The 23,593-nt window shown below is 34.4% G+C and overlaps 2 protein-coding genes across 3 annotated transcripts; one reads left to right on the forward strand and one right to left on the reverse strand.

Annotated features, from left to right (window-relative positions):
* The first annotated feature begins 13,455 nt into the window (after window positions 1-13,455).
* On the forward strand, window positions 13,456-16,507 carry LOC141677595 (uncharacterized). 2 transcript variants are annotated; one of them, XM_074483598.1, is made up of 2 exons: window positions 13,456-14,846; window positions 16,207-16,507. In XM_074483598.1, exons 1-2 carry the CDS (start codon window positions 13,524-13,526, stop codon window positions 16,231-16,233), a joined length of 1,350 nt encoding a protein of 449 aa, XP_074339699.1. In that variant the 5' UTR covers window positions 13,456-13,523; the 3' UTR covers window positions 16,234-16,507. The 2 variants fall into 2 exon arrangements, with proteins under 2 accessions (XP_074339699.1, XP_074339700.1); XM_074483599.1 differs by having other exon boundaries at window positions 13,457-14,871.
* Window positions 16,508-18,009: 1,502 nt separating this feature from the next.
* On the reverse strand, window positions 18,010-23,049 carry LOC141677711 (CSC1-like protein ERD4). Its single transcript, XM_074483750.1, has 6 exons — window positions 22,622-23,049; window positions 21,670-21,821; window positions 21,082-21,357; window positions 19,730-20,574; window positions 18,907-19,162; window positions 18,010-18,581 (listed from the first exon to the last, which is right to left on the reverse strand). The coding sequence occupies exons 1-6, from the start codon at window positions 22,881-22,883 to the stop codon at window positions 18,204-18,206; spliced, it is 2,169 nt and encodes a 722-aa protein (XP_074339851.1). The 5' UTR covers window positions 22,884-23,049; the 3' UTR covers window positions 18,010-18,203.
* Window positions 23,050-23,593: the final 544 nt, after the last annotated feature.

A 23,593-nucleotide genomic window follows, 5' to 3' on the forward strand; every position in this document is an offset into this window, starting at 1 on the left:
AAGTCACATCAATAAGGGATAATTATGAACTTGATGACACACCTCTAGATGAGATCTATGGAGTTCTGAAAACTCATGAACTAGAGATGGAACAAAGGAGCAAGAGGAAAGGATCAAAAGTTAGACCAGTTGCACTCAAAGTTGAAGAGAAGCCAAAGGAGAAAGCTAGGAGAAAAGCTACTCCAAAGGGAAAGCCATGATTGCTAATTCAGATACTGAATCATCAAATTCTGATGATGACTCAAATCCTGATATTGGATCAGATACTGATAGTGATCACAAAAACAATGAAGATATGGATCAAATGGCTGCCCTACTGGTTAAAAGTTTCAAGAAGATGGTCTATAGAAACTTTAAGAAAGGGAGAAGATTTTCCAGAAAAGGTTCCAGTTCCTCAAACTCTGATAAGAGGAACAACAGAAGAGATACCGATTGGAAGGAAGCTAGATCTGGAAAACCTGACAAGTCAAAAGAAAGATGTTACAATTATTATGGACTTGGACACTTTGCAGCTGACTGCAGAAAACCCAGAGCTGAGAAGAAACAAGCTTTGATCTCAAAGAAGAGAAACTGGGATGATTCATCAGACTCAGATGATGGGATCAATTATGCCCTCGTGACAAATGCTAATGTTGAGACCGACAATACTGAATTAAAGGTACCTCATTCCACTCTTGCATTTGATACTGATGATATCTATGAATTAATATTATTTCTTAAGTCTCTGCATGTTAGTGTTAGGGATCAAACCTTAGAGAATAATAGAATCAAGAGTGAAAACTCCATACTTAAGAAAAGGAATGATTACCTGGAAACTGAGCTGTTTTCCATGCTAGAAATTCAAAAAGAAAGCGATAATGTTGTTTATGTTAAAGAAAAATTGTTAAAAAAACATGTTTATCTAGAAAAGGAGCTAGCTAAGGAGAGAGAAGTCATTAAACTTTGGACTAACTCAGGAAATCTTAGAAAATGGTTGTTGGGGATCAGGATTAGGATATTCAGCTAGATCTAATTCTGATAAGAAAAGTGGAGAAAAAACTGAGAGAAGAAAACTAATAAAAACTGATAGTCGGGTTAAATTGAACAAGGGTCAAATAAATACCATTAAGTTTAATCCAAGTGCTAATAATGTTAAATCAATCCATGAGGAAGGTACTACCTCAGCACCTAGATCAAACTTAACTACTGAAAAGAGTGAACCAATTTACATAAATTCATTAAATATTGGTTCAATGACTCAGAGACAGCTTAAGCAAAAGATGAAGGATCTACACATGAAATACAAGAGGAATAGGTCTAGGAAAAATAGGAATGGCAAGGTAGGTATTAATAAGAATGGAAATTATGTGACTCCTCTTAATGCACCTAGAAAGAAATGTTCAAGTTGTGGTAGCACTAATCATCTTGCTAATTCTTGTAGGAAGAATAAAGAAATAAAAGTTGTTCCTTCTAAATCAGAGTTTAGGAATAGAACAACTAGATATAAACCACAGAATCCTTGTTTTCATTGTGGCAGTATTTAGCATTATATTTATACATGTAAAGAGTATCACAGTTATATTATGATTTTTATACAATGAAACCCTTTTTAGTTAAAGTAAAATATGTTTCTGCATGTATAAATACTGATAGTAAGAATGTTAGCATAAATCTAATATGAAGTCTTCTGCTGTATATGTTAACAAACTTAAAAAGGCCAAAGGATCCAAGCAAGTCTGGGTCCTTAAAAACACTAACTGATTCAAATTACTGATTGCAGGGTGAGGGGAGGAATGCTCTAGTCTTGGACAGTGGATGATCAGGACATATGATTGGTTATAAATCCCTGCTATCAGAATTTGAGGAGAAGGTTGGCCCAAGCATTTCTTATGGAGATGGAAACTTAGGAAAAATCTTGGGATATGGAAAAATCAAAATTGGAAATGTCATCATTGAAAATATAGCTCTGGTTGCAGGACTCAAGCATAATCTGATCAGTGTGAGTCAAATTTGTGACAGAGGTTACCATGTCAATTTTTATAAGGAGCATTGTGAAATTGTCAGTAAGTCGGATGACAAGATCACATTGACTGGTGTGAGACATGGTAGTTTAAATGAAGCCGGGGTCTCCACAAGACTTGATAATTCAGAAGTTTGTCTACTGAGTAGAGCAAATGTGGAAGACAGCTGGAACTGGCATAAAAGACTTTCTCACCTCAACTTCAACAATATCAATGAACTTGTGAGGAAAGATCTTGTAAGAGGATTGGCCATGCAGTGTTTACTCCTGATGGCTTATGTGATTCATGCCATAAATCCAAACAAAGGAAGATATCATTCAAGAGTAAAACTGAATCCTCAATTCTTGAACCATATTATCTACTGCATGTTGATCTCTTTGGTTCAGTGAATGTTATGTCTATTGCCAAGAAGAGGTATGAACTTGTGATTATTGATGAATATACAATATACACATGAGTGTATTTTATGCACACCAAGGATGAATCTTCATCCATTCTTCTTGATCATGTGAGGGAGCTGGAAAGAGGATCAACATATAAAGTGAAGATCATCAGAAGTTATAATGGAACTGAATTCAAGAATAACTCTATGGAAGAGTTTTGCAAACTCAAGGGGATAAAACAAGAGTTTTCTGCTCCAGGAACTCCACAACAAAATGGAGTTGTTGAAAGGAAGAATAGAACTCTGATAGAAGCTACAAGAACCATGCTAGAAGAAGAAAGATTGTCTACCTACTTCTGGGCTGAGCCTGTGCAAACTGCTTGCTTTACAAAAAATGCAACATTGATCAACAAGCATGGAAAGACACCATTTGAGATGGTGAAAGGAAAGAAGTCAAATTTGAAATACTTTCATATATTCGGTTGTAAGTGTTTTGTTCTCGAAACTCATCCGGAGCAGCTTACCAAGTTTGACTTAAAAGCTGATGAAGGAATCTTTGTGGGATATTCATTGTCTACAAAAGCCTTTAGAGTTTACAATCTGGGAACAAGAACAATCATGGAGTCTATACATGTATCTTTTAATGACAAGAAGATAACAGGTCTAGTAGATGCAGATGATCATGACAATTTGAGATTTGAAAATGAAGTACCTTATACTGAACTTATAAATCCTGACTCTGATTCAGTAAATCCTTATATCACTCGAAGCTCTGAGGTTCCACATAATAGTGGAAATTCTTCTGATAGAGAAGCATATGTTGAGGGGGAGCAATATGATTCAAATCTAAAGACTACTGTAAGTGATTCCACTCAATAAACATCAGTAAAAAGATCATCAGACTCATCTTCCTCAAACTCTAATGAGTCAAATACTGATAACAATGGGGACACTGATTCAGGGGGGAATCAGGAAATAATAGCGGTACTACTCAAGGAAATAACAAAGAATTCATGGATCAAGGGGGTTCTTCTTTAAGGATTAAACTTCTATCTGCAAGAAAATGGTCTAAGTCACACACAGCTGACTTAATCATTGAAAACCCTGATAGTGGTGCAAGAACAAGAAAAGCCACTCAGAATGAATGTCTCTACCATTCTTTTCTATCTCAAACTGAACCTAAGAAGGTTGAAGAAGCTCTGTAAGATGCTGACTGGGTCACAGCAATGCAAGAGGAACTCAATGAGTTTGAAAGGAACAAAGTTTGGACTCTTGTGCCAAGAGCAAAGAACATGTTTGTAGTTGGCATAAATTGGCTGTTCAGAAATAAAAATGACAGTGAGGGCATTGTTACAAGGAACAAAGCAAGACTGGTTGCAAAAGGTTACTCATAACAAGAAGGCATTGATTATGATGAGACATTAGCTCAAGTTGCAAGGTTAGAGGCAATAAGAATCTTTCTTGCCTATGCTGCTCACAAGAAGTTTAAAGTGTTCCAAATGGATGTAAAGAGTGCATTCTTAAATGGAGAACTCGGAGAGGAAATGTATGTCGAACAGCCTTCAGGGTTCCTTGATCCAAAGTATCCAGATCATGTCTACTTACTGGATAAAGCACTCTATGGATTGAAGCAAGCTCCAAGGGCCTGGTATGAAACACTTGATTTATGTCTGCTAGAGAGTGGTTTCATAAGAGGTACAATTGATAAAACTCTCTTTTATAAATACCATGGTAAGGACTTGTTATTAGTACAAATATATGTTGATGATATCATTTTTGGATCTACTAATGATAAACTCTGTGAGAGATTTACAAAGCTAATGCAGTCCATGTATCAAATGAGTATGATGGGAGAATTGAGTTACTTTTTGGGGTTACAAGTTAAACAGACTAATGAAGGAATCTTCATAAATCAATCCAAATACACCAGGAACTTACTCAAATGATTTGGCATACAAGACTACTCAATTGCATCAACTCCTATGGCCACTACAACTAAGTTAGATTTAAATACTGGTTCTTCAGTAGATATAACTAACTACAGAGGTATGATTGGCTCACTCCTATATTTGACTGTTAGTAGACCTGATATCATGTATGCTACATGTCTCTGTGCAAGGTTCCAAGCTGACCCTAGGGAACCTCATCTATTAGCTGTGAAAAGAATTTTCAAGTATCTCAAAGGCACCATAAATCTGGGATTATGGTATCCTAGAGATTCAGACTTTAAGCTAATTGGATATTCGGATGCTGATTTTACATGATGCAAAATAGACAGGAAAAGTACTTCTGGAAGCTGCCAATTTCTTAGAGGCAGATTGGTTTCTTGGTACAACAAGAAATAAAAGTCAATTTCCACATCAACTGCAAAAGTAGAATACATTAATGCAGGAAGCTGTTATGCTCAGATTCTATGGATGAAGAATCAGCTGCTGGATTATAGATTAGACTATTCTTCTATTCTTATATATTGTGATAATCAAAGTGTTATTGCAATGACAAGAAATCTAGTGCAGCATTCAATGACTAAGCACATCAGCATCAGATACCATTTCATAAGGGAACATGTGGAAGCTGGTATAGTGGAATTGGTCTTTGTTCCAACAGAACAGCAAGTAGCAGATATATTCACCAAGCCTCTTTGTGAAGCCACATTCACAAGATTGGTGAATGAATTGGGAATGATTTCAGGACAATTCTCAAACTCTGATAATTAAGTCTGCTGATATTTTTGAAGCATGGTATCTTATTATGTGTCAGTAGTTGTTAGATACTGATTTTTGTGCTAAATGTTTGATGCCATGATAACATGCAAACTGTGTTAAATGATCTTATGTGAAAATTGTATGTTGAACTACTGATTATGCTTATAAACTTTATTATTAGTTAAACTTGTTTTGACTAATAGTTTATGTCAGTAGTTGATAAATCCTGATACTAATAATCAAGATACTGATAATGGTCAAACCATTATTGACTATTATACTTCATTGATTATTTTAAATTTATTCGAAATAAATTGTTAACAGTATTTTTAATTAATCAGTGAGTGAGTGGAATATCTTTTAATTGCTTAAATGGTTAGTTATTGATGCAAGTATTCATTGATACTTGAGTATTTATATTGGGAATAGGAATATGAAGAGAGAGATTACTTTTTGCTTGCCTAGATACTCGTAATCGTGTATGCTTATTATGTCTAATTATTGCATGATCAATCAAAGTGTCTCTTCAGTTTCTACTTTCTTTTCTATAAATACAACCCTCCACTCTCAAACCTTCTCACTGCTTTCTTCATATTCAACTCACCACTTTTTCATCATTTTATTCACAATTTTACTCATCAAAATGGTTCAACCTCAGTTTCACACACGCAACGGTGGTTGTTATCTACCTATTTTTAATCCTAATGATGAGAAGATACACTTTGACCCTTACGGACATAAGGTTCGTGTTCGTGGTAAAATCTACCATCCAACTGAAGTTCCAAGTTCAGTCTATGATCATCTCTCTTGGGATGATCAGTTGGAACTGCACTTCTTCACTGGAGAGGTTCTTCTTCAAGAAGAATTTTGGGCAGAGATGACAGAACGTGCTCGAAAAGTAGCTCTTGAGCTGCAAGAGAATATTATATCTCTTGCAGGCACAATGAGTAGGATTTAATATCGCAAGGCGATGAAGGCGGAGCGAGTTGTAAAGAAGCAGAAGAAATCCAAGTAGTCATATTATATTAGGATTTTATGCTTAAAATTCTATAAAATCTTATACTTTTTTTCTTCATTATTAATAAAAATCTTTAAGCTTCTTTGCTTTCTACGTGATTATTTGATTACTTTCTTGTATGTCTGCTTCTTAAATGTTAAATGATAAATCAGTACTGCATGCTAAACTCGGATATTTTTCATAGTGCATATGAATAAACTAATATATGTTTGAGTCCATGTGACACTTCAGTACAGATTTAGCAATACAGTAAGTAATCATTGTTAAAGAAGAAAATTTAAGGAAGGTTTAATTCTTAATCACTAAGAATTATAATCTTTGAGTGTTGCTTATAATTCGATATCTTTTAAAACTTTCTTTTTCTAATCAAGAAAGTTGTCCACACTCAATCTCAAATTTCATATATCTTATATCTTAATTTTTTTTCTTACAAGTGAAACACTTGAATTCTTTTCTCGAACGTTGCCAAAAATCAAGTGACATAATTCTTGAATTATGTTCACCACTCAGAAACAACATTTAGTTGGTTAGAGACTACTTGCTGAGGTAGATCTTGATGATACTAACAGAGACACGGAGGTTTCATCGGTCTTTACTGAAGACTCTGTGATAGCTTTCATTAAACACATTTAAGTGTTATTTCTTTGCAAGAGAACAAGGTTTGAGATCATGGTACATGACAGTAACCTAATCAAATCCTCTCCAATTCAAATGGAGGTTCTCATTATTGATGAACAACAACTGTCATAACCACAGTATCTAGTGTGAGCCTAATTGTGATATCACAAGGTATAAATACTGGTGTTACTTTATCAGCATTTATTTTAAATACTGATTTAGTTCTTTCAGCATTTATAGTATGTTTTTCATGATATAAATCATGTTGACATGACTACATCTAGACCTTAGTTAAGGACTACCTCTAGTTGTATATTTACATATCACCCTTCTTTAGCCACCTCTTATTTTTGTAGGATAATCTTTCTAAACCTTTTTCTGTGAGATGTGTGAAAAGATTGAGAGAAAAACAGAATTTAAGAGAGGTAGGATCCTTCTTGACAAAAGGAGAGGTAGATGAGAGATTGGATTTAGTAATCCTTGTGAGGAAGCTCTGACTATTAAAAGTCATGATATGTGTGATGTAAGGAGTAGTGAGACTATTGTAAAAGAATAGAGAGATTAAGTTTTATTTGTTATATGTTTGCAGATGCTCAGAGTACTAAAGGAACAAATGTCGAACAGCAGTGTGTTGAATCTCAGGAAATCTCTGATGTATCAAAGGCTTTTAATCATCCTGCAAGTCTAAGTACTGATACTTTCTTGCAGTCCATACATTCTACTATTCCACCATATGAGATAATCCCTGTTGAAAAACAGTACATTCATTCTACTTTTCCATCACCAGAAGAAATACATGTTGTTGTTGAAGATGTAGTAGCATAATAGTCCATTCATAAAGATTCATCCATTTCAGAATCACCACAACATTCTACAGGACCTGAGCTCCTGGAATATAATATTAAAGCTCCGATTCATTTATCTACAATACTTGAAGATGTGGAGATAACTGTTGAAGGTGTGGAAGCTTCTGAAGTCACTGGATCAATTTCTCATTATATTCTGCATACCGAAGCTGATGATAAGTTCAGAATGTAGTGCAAGATCCAACTGTTATTGAAGAATCTAATGATGGTAAAGAAACTCATGTATCTAATGCTATATTAGATCTTGAGGATAATCTTTTCTTTCCTGAAAATATGCTTATACATGTGAGACAACAGAAAATGAAAGAGTTAGATACTAAGAAGAAGCAAGATTATTCAGATAATCTCTGAAATGCTTATTGGAAAGATAATACGTATCCCATTTCCAGAACACAAGCAGTTGAACATCTGGAAAAAGCAAAACAGAAGATTACAAGTCCTGATGTGCTAAATCATCTTAAAACATCAATTTTGGTTGTCAGATCCTTACACACAGCTCATGAAGCAACTACTACTCAAATCAATCAGATTAAAGAATCATTGATTGCTTCAAAACTGCTTACTCATCAGGAAATTCAGAAACAAGTTTCACCAATAGTTACCAGACAAACTGCAATTGAAGCCAGTCAAGATAGATTGGAAGCTCATCAAGCTCAACTGTCTGATCAACTTACAGAAGTACAGAATTCAATGGAGCTGGTTCTTTCTCTACTGCTTGGTGATGATGCCAAAAAGGGGGAGAAATTGTTAAATCTAAATGCAAACAACTGTCATTGATAGGTATTGATGATGAAAATCATGATGGAGGTAATAAGGGGGAACAGAAGGAGAGTAAAAGTAAAAGACGTGAAGAACTAGTTGGAGTTAGTGGTTCATCAAAAGCAATCACTAGATTTCAGTCTAGACAAGGAAGAGGAAGCAAGAAGAATGAAAGAAGAGTTGAAGATTTGACTGTGACTACTAAAATACAACAATCTTCACAAGTCACAATTGTTGCTGATGAAGACCAAGGTATTCTGGAGAAAGAAGTTGGTGCTGAAGCAAGCCAATATCTTCAAACTCTGAAATTTAAAGGAAGAAAGACAACTCTGATCTACAGGATCCAAAGATTTAAATTATTTGATTCTGAGGTAAGTAGAAGAATATTTGCAAAATAAAATCTTGAAGTTGATCTTGAACAGCTAAGACAAATGGAGGAAGACTTTAAAAATTCTATGAAGACAGCAAATGCTAATATTGCTGTTGTTTCTCAAGTACTTTATGAAGATGATCCTTCTAACAAACCAGCCAGAGGTACTATTATAAGGGAAATCAGTCAGGCAGAAGATGAAAGATCTCTCAGATCACAAGCTATTAGAACTGCAGACCTGAAGCTTAAAGGAAAGGAGAAAATAGAAGAAAAGTCAAGGATTTCAAAGACTAAAGCCAAAGCTGGAGTCAGTATCTAAGGAATTTAAATCTTAAACCCTGATAGATTTAATCTATACAGTAGTTAAAGCTCTTGATACTGAAGAAAATCTACTTGAAGCAGAAATCATCCAAGCTAGTCAATGAAGGAAGATTTCTGAAAGCATTCTGAGCTGAGGAAGTGGAATTAACCTCCGACATTGCACAAGTTAAAGAAAGCAGTTGAGGATGAAGAGTTAAAGTCTGATATTCACTGAAGCAAGATTGAATATGAATACTTTATTCCTACATTTAGATAGTTTTGAGATCATCAATCGGAACTTGTCCATAATTCCATAATGAACAAGTAGGGGGAGATTGTTAGGAGTAATTGATGATATCAAACAGAAACTATCAGAAGTTCATTTCAGAACTTATATATCAACGGATGCTGATGACAACATCAACGGATGATGAAATATCAACGGATGATAGGATATCAGATGATGATTTCAACGGATGATGATGTCAACGGATAATGAAATCGGTATCTATCACATCAGTTGATCTTCGAGGAGGAAAAGGAAACAGAAATTTCAAGGCGGTGAAGGACTTTATCCTCGAAGCAATAGTATAGGTTTCCTTGTTGTTAATAGAATAGGATTTCTTATACATTAGTAGTTGTGCTCTATATAAAGCACATATTAGGTTCATGCTATAAGCATTGCGACATTATTATATCATTCGCATAACCTAGCAGCTCTCAAGAATATTTGTTCATCCTTTAGAGAGAGTACATGTGTAATAAGTTTTTATCAGTTAATATAAAAACTTTTAATTCTGTTGAAATTTTGTCGAATAGATTGTGTTAACTGTATTCACCCCCCCCCCTCTATAGTTGATTAAGGGCTTAACAGTATACAACTTAGCTAATATTATAAATATTGAAACTTAAAACTAATAATATTTTTTATATTAATTTTGTAAAATAAGGATAGATTCATGTGTTCGAAGCACGGTAAGATTACTACTTTTTTTTTAAAATATATCAAAAATATAAAGGGGGCTTCCTTAAAATTTGAACGATGTCCCCTTAAATAAAAATTACTAGATCCCTCATTGTTACACCGTCACCTATCAAAGATGCCACCACTTTTACGGGTTGGGAATTTTCTTGGAGCAGAGAATTCTCGAGAGGCTTAAAGCAATACCTGAAGTGATAGATTTGAAATTTTCTTTTAATTGACACAATAATCATTTTGCTATAAAAAACTTCTAGATAAAACAAGTTTCTTTAAGAATGGTAGTACTTATAAAATTATAACGTAGAGCAAACTCAAATTATTGGATTTTATTATAAATTATAATTTATTATGAGTACTAAAAAATCTCTACAAATTATACGGTTTAAAAAAATATGCACAGAAAACGAGTATTATATAAAGTTTGGAACTATTTTATCGAGGTTTGTTTTATGTTGATGAAAATAAGATTCGATCACTTTATAATAAAAAGTTAAAGTAAAAGTTTGAGTTACCTATCAAAAATTGTTACTACTAACTAAATCGTTGATTACAAAATAATACATTTTTGAAAGACAGTCAGATACATAGGGATGGCAAAGTAATCCGATTCGACGGAGACCCGATCTGAAACCTAATATTTTGGATATACTGAACCCGAAATTTTGGATTTGGATTTGGATTTGGATTTCAACGATATCCAACCGATACCCGATCCAAAATCCGAAACTTAATCTAAACCTGAAACCCGATTAAAACCCGGCACATAAATAATATATTTTATGCAATATTTTAGATGTAAGACATTATTCACATATTTTTATTCTATTATTTGAGCATTAATAAATTAATGTAAAGATTGTAAACCCTTATGTAGTGAATTATAGCTTTTTGTTTAAATCTCAACTTTTATTATTTAAGAAACACTTTTTATGTATTTACAAAAAGAATCATATGTGATGGGATGCTAAATATTATGTTATTTACATATCTTAGATTCAACTCATCATGTCAACATGTGCAATGTAATATGTTTGAATACTTATTAATTAATATATTTTAATTTTAGATATTATATAAATGTAATTAATGGTGTTTGCATGTTTAAATAATATTGAATTTGACTAAATTATTTATAATCTTGGATACCCGAAAAATATCCGATCCAATCCGAAATTCGGCGGATTTGGATATCCCGAAAATATTTAAATTTGGATTTTATAATATCTGATCTGAACTTGACCAGTTGCCATCCCTAACGATACAAAAATTTAAATAGTAAAGAATTTCATATTTTTATAGTAGTAGTAAAAATATTTTTATATCATAATTTTTCTATAATGAAATGCGAGATGACGTCGTGAGGCACCGTCGAGAAATGTATATTATATAATTAGGTTGAGTAAAATAACAAATTTGTAAAAATTATGCACTTCACTTTGTGATAAGACTGTTGAGTCTAATTTTCGCATTGAGGGTGAAATTTATACCAAACATTTGAAGATGGCTCATATGCGGCGCATTGAATTTGAGTATTGTACTACACAACTCATTCTCTTCAAAATTCTCCTAAATGGTATTAGAGATTAAGCACGTTAGACGTTACAATATTTTGACAATTAAATTTTTGAAGTGTCTGTGTTAGTTTGCAGGGTTGTGTTAATGAATTTTGGATAATTCTTATGAATTGAATGCAAGATTCACCATGTTCTAAAAAGCAATATTATTATGTAATAAAATGCAAGGATGTGTTAATGAATTTTGTATTGTAGGAGGCTGTTATGATATTTCCAATGTTGCTATTTATTTTACTATATATGCTGATTTTTATAAGAATCTCAAATCTATTGCGTTTAAATGACCCTGTCTTATTAGTTAATTACTTTGATAACCAGTTATTTGATCATATTTTGAATTAACCATTAAAACAAGTACTTAACAAACAATTATTAGAATTTTCATAATATGCTATATTCGATAGAGCTAACACTCTCCAATTTCTCAATCTCAATACTCCCTCTGTCTCGTTCATTTCTATATAGTTTTCTCTTTAGGGTGTCACACTCAATTGTATATATTCCAAAAATAGTAAAATTTTATAATATAAAAATTAACTACAATCACTTTCATCCACTGATTTCTTCCACTACACCCACTTTATATATTAAATATTAATTGGTCATACCACTTCATCCACTTTTCTTACTTTACACCACTAAATAACATTTTTTCTTAACCTCTGTGTCAAACCCCCAACTTATATTATCTAGTGGGACGGAGGGAGTAACAGTTTACTCTCTCTTAGTAACACAATTGTGGCCTAATGTGACATAAGTAGCTTACTAGACTAAAGTAGCTAAACAACGCAATATGTTTTCACTGCACCTTCAATTTGCCAGAGTCATTATCATTAGGCCAATATTTGATCATGTTTTCATTTTCATTGTCAAGATCATTTTCATTAACAACAACAATGGTCATGTTTTCCAATATTTGATGCATTGCCAAATAAAATCATCATCCGTTATCACCTGCAAACGATTATTTATTTGAAAAACAAGTGTTATGGTAAACTAAAAAGGTCAAACGTCTCAAAAATAGATAAAAAAATAACTACCTATTTCTTTATTAGGTACAATATGTTGGCCAGTGACTAAGTAAATGATTAGTCTCCATGATGTCAACGCAAGCAAGTATTTTCTCAAATAAACTTTCTTTTATCCAACCCTTACAGCGTTCTGTTCCATTCGTTAGCAGCACATTAAAGGACAATGTTTGAGCCAACGTCAAACGTTTTATACTTCAAATATCATCCATTATGCACCACTCTACGATAAAAGTTGTTCACGATATACATCCTCATCATTCTACTTAACTAAATTATATTAGTCAGTTGTTAGTCTTAATATTTGACATCTTGGGCATTGCTAAACATTTGGAAGATAGTCAACTTCGTCAAACTCTAATTATCTATTTTTCACATTGCATAAGTTAGATGCAAGATATGCATACCTTTACGTGTTAAGAAAGATACGTGATGTCATGTACAATTATACTATATAATAAAGTTTTGTTTTGTTCTTAAGGTCTTTTTTATGATCATATTTTTATATCTAATTATTTAAAAATTAAGTCCACGTTTCGTTCAAAATATTTGAGTCGAAAATCTTTACATTTATATTAGGTGCATTTATATATTTTTGATTGTACGATTAATTAATCATTTCTTTACATTACTAAAATATTGGATAATAAGCGTGAATAACGCCGGGAAAAGTCCCTAATTTAATTTACGATACATCGTATTTGAAACAATATTAATTCGAATCTTTAATCTTTAACTGCAAAAATTACGGAACCATCCTTTCCATATACGGTTTTTTTTGGTTAAAAAAATCGAAAAATAAAAGCAAAAAAATAATCATAGAGCAATATAAATACATATGGTGTGGCCATTGCATTACCCCACACAAAACCCTGAAAAAACCTAGCGCAGCAGCCCCCTGTTTGATTATCTTGAAATCCAATGGCCAAAAAGGTGCAGCCTGAGCCTGTTGATATTCTCCCTGCCCCTTCTTCTTCTGATGATGAAACTGATGATCAAGATGGCTCTAGTAGTGATACTGATGATGAACAACATCCCCCACCATCTCAAAAACCCCAAAATCAACAACCCCAGAATGAAGAAGAAGAATCTGATGGTGATGATTCTGATGATGAAACTGAAGATGATGAGCCTGAGCCCGTTGTAAAGAAACCATCTTTACAACAACCCCAAGAGACTCCAGAATCTGATGATGATGATGAGTCTGATGATGTTTCTGATGAGACTCAGAGCTCACCTACTGCTTCTGGTTTCACTATTAAGCCTATTGTTTCGAAATCTCCTGAGCCTAAAACTCCTACTTCTAAGACTGCCCGGGTTAAGTCCCGGGCTAAGCGCCCTGCTGATTCTGAGGAAACTGATAAGGCCTCTAAGCCTGTTTCCAAGAATCAAGATAAAGTTAAAGGGGGCAATGCTAAGCGCCCCGCGGAGGTTGAGGTTGAGAAGGTTTCCAAGAGTAAGAAGGGTAAGGTATCCAATTGGGAGGCGAAAGTCGAAAAGGATTCCAAGAGTAAGAAAGGAGATGATGAGAGTGGTGAAGTTGAGGGGAAGAAGAGTATTATTAAGTGGAGTGAGAAAGATGAGGTTGCTTTATTGGGTGGGATGATTGATTATAAGGCCGAGACGGGTGAGGATGTGAATTCCAAAGTGGATACATTTTATGATTATGCCAAAGATTTGATTTCGGTTAGTCTTACCAAAAATCAATTGTATGAGAAGATTAAGAGGTTGAAGAAGAAATTTCAGACTAATTCGGACAAATGGCAGAATGGTGAGGAGCCTGTGTTTTTGAAGCCTCATGAGAGTAAGTTGTTTGAGCTTTCTCAGAAGATTTGGGGTAGTGAAGGGGCTGTGACTGAAGGGAATGATAGTAAGGTGAAGACTAGCAAAAAAAAGGTTAAGGAGGGGAATGTGGTCAGTAATGCCAGTACACCGTTGAAACCGGACACAAGCAGGGAGCTTTTCGTGCAAGAGGAAATTAAGGATACAATTATGGAGGATAAGAAGGAAGAGACAAAGGATTTTTGGTCATTGTATCCACGGTTGTGTGCATCTCTTGAATCTGAGGCCTCTGGCTATTTATCGCTGAAGATAGGGGATTTAAAGGATTATGTGAAGGAGGTAGTTAGCACTATAGGGGAAGAAAAGGCGAGAGAACTGGAGGACATGTGGAAAGATGTTCACGTCATGGATCATCAGCTGTATGCCAAGAGGACATTTTTGATCAGCAAACAAGCTGAAGCTGTGAGTAATCTGTTTATTAATTGAGGTAATAATATTTATGATGCATCTTGTTTTGAATATGTCATCAAAAGTAAGAGGGCAGCTTTTCCTGTGGTTGTTGCCTATTTATTTTGTGTTATGAATTACGATAAACGTTTTTTAATCTGTTGAATCTGGCTGTCCTAGTTGGATCATGTTATATATGCTGAATTGAAGTGTTGGTATTGTTATTCGTTGTTTATTCTGTTCCTTTGTGATTCTTGTTACTGTCATTGTTTATTAGCTCTTGGATCTGTTTGTTCAGTATGTTTGTACCTCCTTAATGGTGAATCAGGTCATAGCACACTGAGTGTTTTTTATTACTACAGAACTAATAGCTCATTATGAACAATGTCAAAGAATATAATTTAATGAGTATAGTTCTATTAGCTTAGGAAAAAAGTAAACAGAATTTTATTGTGCCCCATGTCTTGTTCTTATGCTGAAATATAATTTATAAATTGTAATCATTGCTGCATAACTTTTCTACAGTGAACCATCCTGATTGATTGTTCACTTTGTAAGGGTAGAATTTTTTTGAGAGCTGTCGAGGTATCTGAAAGTGAGAAGTCTTTGCTCATTAAAATTATGTTCCAAGTTGTAAGAAATTGGTATACTAACTCATGTCAGCTTGTCCTTCAACTGTTAGGCTTTATATTCCATTTTTTCCAGTGTCACGCTTATACAGTTTCAACAGTGTCCAAATTTCTCACTTTTCTGTAGAACTTCCTTTGATTTCTCTAGTTTATTTTTTATTAATTAAGAAGGTCAATGTTTCTTTTATCTTTATTGTTATATAAGAGCATCTCCAATGATGTAGAGCCCTGAGCTAAACCACATGTTACAAGGAATATGTAAAATTGGTATCACTCCAATGCACAATAACCCTTAGAAAAAAATCAAATTGTCATCCATCATTTCCTATATTTGTTGAACTAAATTTCCCCTTTGGTAAAAATATAATTTTACTTAACTAGTAATTAACCTAAGATCATTGGAGCATATGTAATTCTCCTAATCTAAAGTAATTATAGCCAACTAATATAAGCCAATACCATTGGAGATGCTATATTTTTTTTTATTACTAAAATATTGTTGATAGATTGTCCATGTTTGTTCACAAGTCCAATGTTACAATACTGCTCTGCTACGATGCCTTTCACGGCAACTGATAATGTCCCAGTAATTTCTTCCATCTTAATTTTATTTCTTAGTCCCTGATCAATGTACTGGGTATGTGTGCAACACACAAGTTTTCTTGTTTTCAAGTTAATGAGCTTTCTGCTGATGGAAGTGCTGCTGCTGTGATTGTCAAACTAATTAATTATCGTGCTGTCCGCAGATGTTAGAAAGGGGGATCAATGGTTAACAAGTGAATGAAGCCCTGGTTGATGAGGATGTTGAAGCTGGTATTGTGGAAACTCAAGCTACTTCAGTCATTGCTTGAAGATAGTAGGAAATCTTTTGCTTGTTAGGTGGTTGTTTTTCGTTTGTGTTATCTACTTTCTTCGGTTTTTGGTAACTGGCCTTGTTTTGCTCAACTTCTTGTGGATTTGTCTCTAAAAAATTTTCAGTCTGAACTATGCTAGACGAGATTGTTTCTTTCATTTCATGCAACTCCTAGGCTGTGTTTTACATATTTTCCTCCTGTGGATTAAATTGGGTGCAGTGTTGTGTAAGCTAAGCATAGGATCAAATTAAAAGGTCTCACTTCTCTCTGAAGTGGTTATAGGATTTGGTTTCTCTGTTTGATGGTCTCGAATAATCTGGTAGAGTGAGGCATCAGCTTCTTTCAATTCTGCTGAGGGAAAAGCGAGCCTTGATATTAGGTGCAGTGCTTTTATATTTTTAACTTATAAAAACACACCCAGAGTGGTTGTTTGGCTAGCCTTTCCGGTTGGTAACTTGTAATTGTTGTCCGCCGGAATCTTGAAGAGTTTAGTGAAACGTGCTCCTAGGAAACCCTTAAACCCTATAATGGTTATTCGGATAACTAAGAACAGTTTAATATATAAGAACAAAACGTAGTTGTCAGAAAACAATAGGTTTCCTGATGGCCTTTTGCCAACACTTAATTTTTTTTGGTGATTTGTTCAGTCGAAAGTTGAAACTATTGAAGAGGCTTCGGCCTATATTTTTACACTTCATGACCTTCAAATGTTTAGATCATCTCCTTGGTAACTAAGAACAGAATTTTACTGAGGAGCAATGGACAAGTGTGTCCACAATTGCTAATAGTTAGGTGAGGGGTGGGGGGGGGGGTGAATTGGAGAGTCGAGGTGTTAGGTTGTGTGCTAAGTTAATGATCAACTTACCTAAAATTTTAGCATGTTAGTAAAATTCATTAGCGGAATTTCATACTTTTAAAATGCTTCAACACGAAAGAAGTGTCATTCTACAGTGCACAACCGCTGTTTGTGGAGCAAAGCATGCAACCCCATTGTGGTGTTGCTAACTGTTTCTCTCCGCGACAGCTTCAGCCGGAGCAACAGGAGCATCTCCAATAAAGGTGTCAAAATATATGTAGGTTGTCAATGTTTGGCACCCCATCTAAATGAAAAACTCCTAAATACTTGTATTAATGAAAAACACCTAAATACTTGTATTAAAGGGTCGTTTAGAACATAGGATTTTTGAGTCGGTTGACAGGAATGGGATGAGAACAAATTTTCAAAACAAAATAGTACTAAATTTTCATATCATTCATATTAACCAGCCTGAGATTGAAACGACACTTAAAAATGTATATTACCCCTACCTATCTTAATTTTATTGTATCTAGTTCTTCAATTATTTGTTCAGAGACCATCTAGGTATCTAGGGTGCAGGTTATTGAAGTTAAGAGGGTGTGCCCAGGTAACCTGAATGGAGAAGAATATAGAAAATTACTATTACTTATGAAAGATATGTTTGGCAGGCTCAAGTGCCTCTTTTGGAAATGCTCAAGTACGATGAAATGAATAAGGCAGGCTATAAGAAGAAATTTGTACAGCTCCACTTTTGTATCGGAGACATGGGTCTATATTTTGTCCATTACGTCGTACAACTTCTGCACCTTGGTAAAACACATTACAATGTTTTTTTCCTGAACTGCATTGTAATTGTATCCCAAATCCCCCGAAAACTAAGTTAACAAAAACAAAACTTAACTACAAGAAGAAATGTAATATTTCATCACACAAATATCGAAAATCACAAATTTCAAACAATAAAACATCATTAGTCTTCTTTGAAAATAATAAACAGATGCATAAATTTCATGCTACAAACACTATACACTCCTACTAAATGTGCTTCACTGTTGGCATCACAATCCCCTAAATCTTTCAAATATGTTCTTTAAACAGAGGATACACTCCTGGAAATTTGAGATAAAGCATCTTCAAACTGATCGTCGTCTGACTTTTCGCCAGCCAAAGGAGGTGGAATATAAGATTTAAATACAACTTCCATGTTTGGAACTTCCTTCAGTTCTTCCTTAGCAATTTCCAGTGCAGTGTCGTGGAAAAATCTATAGAATTTCTTAGAGCAAACAAACGCAAAGATGAGGGAGCAAATTGGGAGTGGAATTATAACTGGTGCGTAAATGAACTTGTTCACTCCAAAGTAACCAAACATGGTAACTTGAAATAGGAGCAAAGCAGCTACAATGCGTGTATGTATGTGAGGCCACATCTGTCCATTGCTTTCGTACGAGGGAACAAAGACTTTTAGCGCCTTTTTAAGAAGAAATGTATCAGAATTTGAAACCATGAAAATGACAAAGGGAATTAATCTATACCAACAGTATTTAGCAAAAAAAAAGCTATACCAATAAGCATATCAGTGCATGAAGGCTAAAACAGTCCACATAGGCTTGCATCCAGCATTATGTTAAGTCTTAAGTATGTAGCTCAAATGGAATTTCAATATATGCAGGAATACTATGTCGAACACTTTTTGCATTACATTTTATCAAACTGATATAGGGATCCTTTTCTTGTTCTTTTGGCTTGGCAACAATAAACCATGAAAGTATGAATATATGAAATTAATGGTTTACCTGATTTCGGAGAACCAACCATCCCAGGCCGAAGTATATCACCCCAAATGGAATAATTATAGGAGCAATGACACTGTAGCAGAAGACGATTGTAAGAATAAGCATATCACCAGGAAATCTAGTTCCATAATTCAGGTCGCCAGGAGTCCAAGCTTCCTTCAGTTCGGCCTCGGTTTTACATACATACTTCCGTTTTAAGTGATAAATAATCAAAGGAACTATTCTGGAGAGCTCAAGCCCATAGCCAACAAAGAACCTACAAGAAGACAAACATCAGTTTCTTCTCATGGACTATATCACAAGATTCTCCGACTCATCTCTTCTGCTTCTGGAAAATTCTTTTCTAAAAAGTTCAAGAAAGGGAAAGAATATATATATATATATATATAAGACATACAGTGGATACTTATATTTTCTATACTACAGAACTAATTGCTCATACAACTTTCAAAAAAGAAAAAAGGTGTGACATGGAAAAAAATGGGACAGTACTAATCTCCTTTGGAAATTTCAATTTTCAGCAAGTAATAATCCTTTACGAATTCAATGTTTTGTTGCCTAATCCTTTGTGGCCAAATTAACTCTTTGTTGCGGGATGATGCAACCAAAGAGGCAAATAACAATCTTATGCAAACTATAAACTAGTATTTTTGCCCTATATGCTACTATAAGTGACAGCTTGATGACAGCTTCTACACAAATTTTATAGGTTTAATCAACCAAACAGAGGCAGCATCGTAGCACAATCTATAATATAAGCTCATAAGAACAAACATAAAAAAGTAGATGCGATGATGACAAAAGAAATGTAGATGCATCTTACTTGAGAGCCACAAAGGTCAAGAAAAACGTTGCATTTCCGGGAAGACTGCTTGCCAGTAACGGAACAATAGTATCTGTACTTTTCTGGATGGTTTTTAATGTACTGAAAAGAGTTCCACCCAGCGTAACACCAATAAATACATTCAACACGGAGAAATAAAAATATTTCCCCGAGGCAGCCCTTACTGCATGGCTTTCTGAAGGAATTCCTTCAGCCTTAGATAAAAAGAGGAGGAATTTTGGCAGCATGGCTAGAAATATAATAAGTGCTAGCTGAGGAAGGTAAGCTTCTAACACTGTTCTAATTGCATCCTGTTTCACCACTGGCTTTATAAATGGGAGGAGTTTCTTCAAGTTTGCTAGAGTTGTAAATGCAGAAACTAATCCAATTGGTATCATGTAAAAAACTATAGTCATAAAGACAATAAAATAAACAACATATTGTCGTATCTGCCTCTGATAGAACTGTTTTGGGAGATTACTCCATATAACTTGACGGGGTTCAGGAGCATTGACAACAGTCCATGTGTCAACCATACGGGAATGTAGGTTTTGACCTGCAGATGCTGCAGTTACCCTACTGGTAAAGAAAACAAGAGCTGAAGCTTGCTGTTTTTCTCTAAGAACCACTTTTTGTTCAGCTTCCAATTTAGTAATCAAATCGTTGATTTTTTCATTACAATAGTCTATTGTATCTACCTTAGCACCAATGAGACCAAGGAAACCAGTTTTGTTCATTGGTCTTGCTCCTTCAGAATTGCCTTTCCCTTTGGACTCGGCATATACAGCTTCTGTATGTGCAAGCTTCTTTTTGTACCCTTCCAATTCCGTCCATAACTTGTTGACCTAACCACATGATAGAGTATTAAACTAAAGGTTTTCTGAACGCACAGAAATGGCAGTAGAGAGAATATTTAAGACGACCCACCTCTTCAATACGACATGTGTGTGTTATTCTAATCAAACTTAAGTGGAGTAAATGTTTTCTGTCTCCAAGAAGGTTAAAACAAAGGGAAAGCAGATTGTGACAGCTTCATTACTGTACAGCTGGAAACTCAAAAGATGTGGTAGGCTATCAATTATATATGTTAAAATAGGAATGAACATGGGCAGCTTAAGTGTGGAAGTATACATATCCAGCTAGATTTGTGTAGATGTGAATTAAAGGGCACGAAATCTCTTTATATGTCTGTTTAGACTATAAGGCATGCATGTTTAAATCATCTCCACATGAATTTGCGACAGTTTTAAGTAGTATGCTATATGCTGTCAACAAACGGAAAAATAATGAATCTAAAGAAAACTAACTAAACATGTGATTGATATTACAATGAGTTGAAACGTATGAAATACCTTCTTGTTGTCTGTAACAACCATTGATCTGTAAAATGTGTCGGGATAGATTGCTTTAAAATACGAGTCAACCTGCTCCTTTCTGGTTTGACCTTGAGGAGGAGCAGGTATGTCTCTAACTAGCACAGCAAACTGTTCAGCTTTAACTTCCGGGGACATCAGTGCTGCAGCTCTTAAATCAGATACATGATTGTAGGCCTTCCATAATAGGTAATATGTTACGAATGAAACCCAGTAGACAGCAAAAACAAATACCCATAACCGAGGACTTTTTTCCTGTTGCCATTGTCACAAAAATGTTGATAAGTTTATAACAAAATGCTAGCTAAATGGAAAGCATTAGTTTTTGCATGGGCATACAATGGTAAAAGGAGCATGGAATTGAACACATATCAGATAATGGCTTCGGTCCATGATCTTCTAAACATTATTGAATTTCACAAAAGGTACACAATACATGTATACGCACAAACATGCACACGAGTTTCTTTTATTTATCTTTGACTGTCATGTTAAGAAGAGGATTTCAAGAGGTCATTATATGGTAGACACACATTGTAGTAGGCAAAATCAGTTTTTCAAACTTACTCTGATGTTCCCCATAGATAATTTGTCAAGGTCGCTAAAAGTCCCATTGCTGGTAGTCTTGCCATTTTTCCCGTTTTTACCATGATCTGTAAGAGCGACTGGCAGAAGTATGGGTACTAGTACAAGGCCAGATATCAACAATATACCCAATGCTGCAAACAAAAAATGAACAAAGATCTGAATAAATGACCGTCGCACATGAATTATGTGAAACACAAATTTTCAAGTGCTACGCAATGTCAAATTCAGTAAAATAAATATAGAGTAACGCAAGATGTACCAAATTGGGTACCAAAATTTGTTATCAAATGATGTGACCTTGATGACGGGTTGTTTTTATTATTGAAATTTATGTGAATTTGAGTTATAGAGTCATTCGAGATCCGTTTCAGGGGACCAATTAGGGACCTTAAGCATTTCCATAATCTATACAAAATTTCCTTCAAAGTGCCCTGGCTGTCCTAGCTACCGTTTTAGCAAATGTAGCACTCGCTGATAGTGTTCAAAATCGACTTAAATTTCGATAAAAAAATCGCATAATAATTGGCAGCAAATTAGCTAGGCAATCCTGAGTTGTAGAACTCATGGCTCATTAGGAAAATAACAGGTAACAAACTTATCTACATTTAGATAGCAATTAGCAAAATAGGTTAGTTAACTGATAATAAACTTAAGTCATAATATTGTGTGGTTGAAAATGAAAGTCCTAAATCTTAATAATAGAGTACACTTTACTTTTTTTTTTTAATAAAGCAATTTCAATTTTAACTTTAAGCAATAAATTACTACCCCCTACAAAAAAAACTAGAATTTGACCAACAATTTTTAATTAAGAAAGTTACTACTCTATTCTTTACTTATAAATTACATCTTTATAATTCATAGTACTATTTTTGTCAATAACAAAAACATAATACTGATAAAAAAACAAAAAACAGAAAGAGAGACAAACCAGTGGCCAAGAAGACAAAGTAGACAGCAGTATCAACACCAGAGACAGATAAGATATCTTTTTCAGTGGAAGACATTGCTTCACTTATCCAAGTAAACGGGTTCCGGGTCTTGGACCCAGGATCCAGTCCGTTCAAGATCCGGTTCGGATAGTAAACTACACTGTTCCCGGGTTTGCCGGACAACCAAGCAAACAGTAACATGAGTATGATGAAGATGATAAACGACGTCGCTAAGGACGTCAAGAACGAGCTCAAATCCATCTGGCCTTCCTAGTAACACAAATCTTGGTTAGAAGGGTGAGAGGATAAGCATGAAAAGTAGCCGTTAGTTTGGGGAGTCGGAGAAGTGAGAGAGAGTTTAGAGCATTTGGAGAAAGGTTGTAGAGTAAAGGAAATATCTAATGTATATGTGTGTAATGTATGTAATAATATTGCTGGTTTGGGGAAGTGGGGTATATATAATTTATTTATTCGTTCAGTGTACTTAATTATCTGGGTGTAAAGTGTCACCGTAGGGTGAAGGCGTAAAGGTCGTGTGTGATAGTGTCAAAATTACATAAACAGGCCCCCATTCACCGGTTATATGGATAACATTTGTGATCCAAATAAATCTTTTAAATTTTTGTGTGTTAATATTAAAGTTAAATCTCGATAAAATAATAATCGATAAAATAATAATCTCAATAAAATAATATTTTTTTTCGGTTCCAACATAATAGATACAGCGTATTTTTACTCCCGATAAAGTAATAAACTCGCTAAAATAATATTTTTTTTTTGATTTCGACCCTATTACTTTAAAGAGGTACAACTATATATTAATCTAAAATTTTAGTGCGAATAAATTATCGAGTCAATTGTATCTTGTATTTACAATTAAACCTCGATAAACGAATATATTTGGAATCAAATATGTTATTCATTAATCAAGATTGTTCGAGTTCAAAAATATATCGTATTTATTATATTAT

The sequence above is a fragment of the Apium graveolens genome, chromosome 8 (genome assembly GCF_009905375.1).
Source record: "Apium graveolens cultivar Ventura chromosome 8, ASM990537v1, whole genome shotgun sequence".
Taxonomy (NCBI): domain Eukaryota; kingdom Viridiplantae; phylum Streptophyta; class Magnoliopsida; order Apiales; family Apiaceae; genus Apium; species Apium graveolens.

Bases quoted from the DNA above. Each gene is read 5' to 3' on its own strand.
- LOC141677595 (XM_074483598.1), top strand. From the start codon at position 13,524: ATGGCCAAAAAGGTGCAGCCTGAGCCTGTTGATATTCTCCCTGCCCCT. The intron at 14,847-16,206 runs GTGAGTAATCTG...TGCTGTCCGCAG, and splicing joins TCAGCAAACAAGCTGAAGCT to ATGTTAGAAAGGGGGATCAA.
- LOC141677711 (XM_074483750.1), bottom strand. From the start codon at position 22,883: ATGGATTTGAGCTCGTTCTTGACGTCCTTAGCGACGTCGTTTATCATC. The intron at 21,358-21,669 runs GTAAGTTTGAAA...CAATGGCAACAG, and splicing joins TATCTATGGGGAACATCAGA to GAAAAAAGTCCTCGGTTATG. The intron at 18,582-18,906 runs GTAAACCATTAA...CTTCTTAAAAAG, and splicing joins GGTTGGTTCTCCGAAATCAG to GCGCTAAAAGTCTTTGTTCC.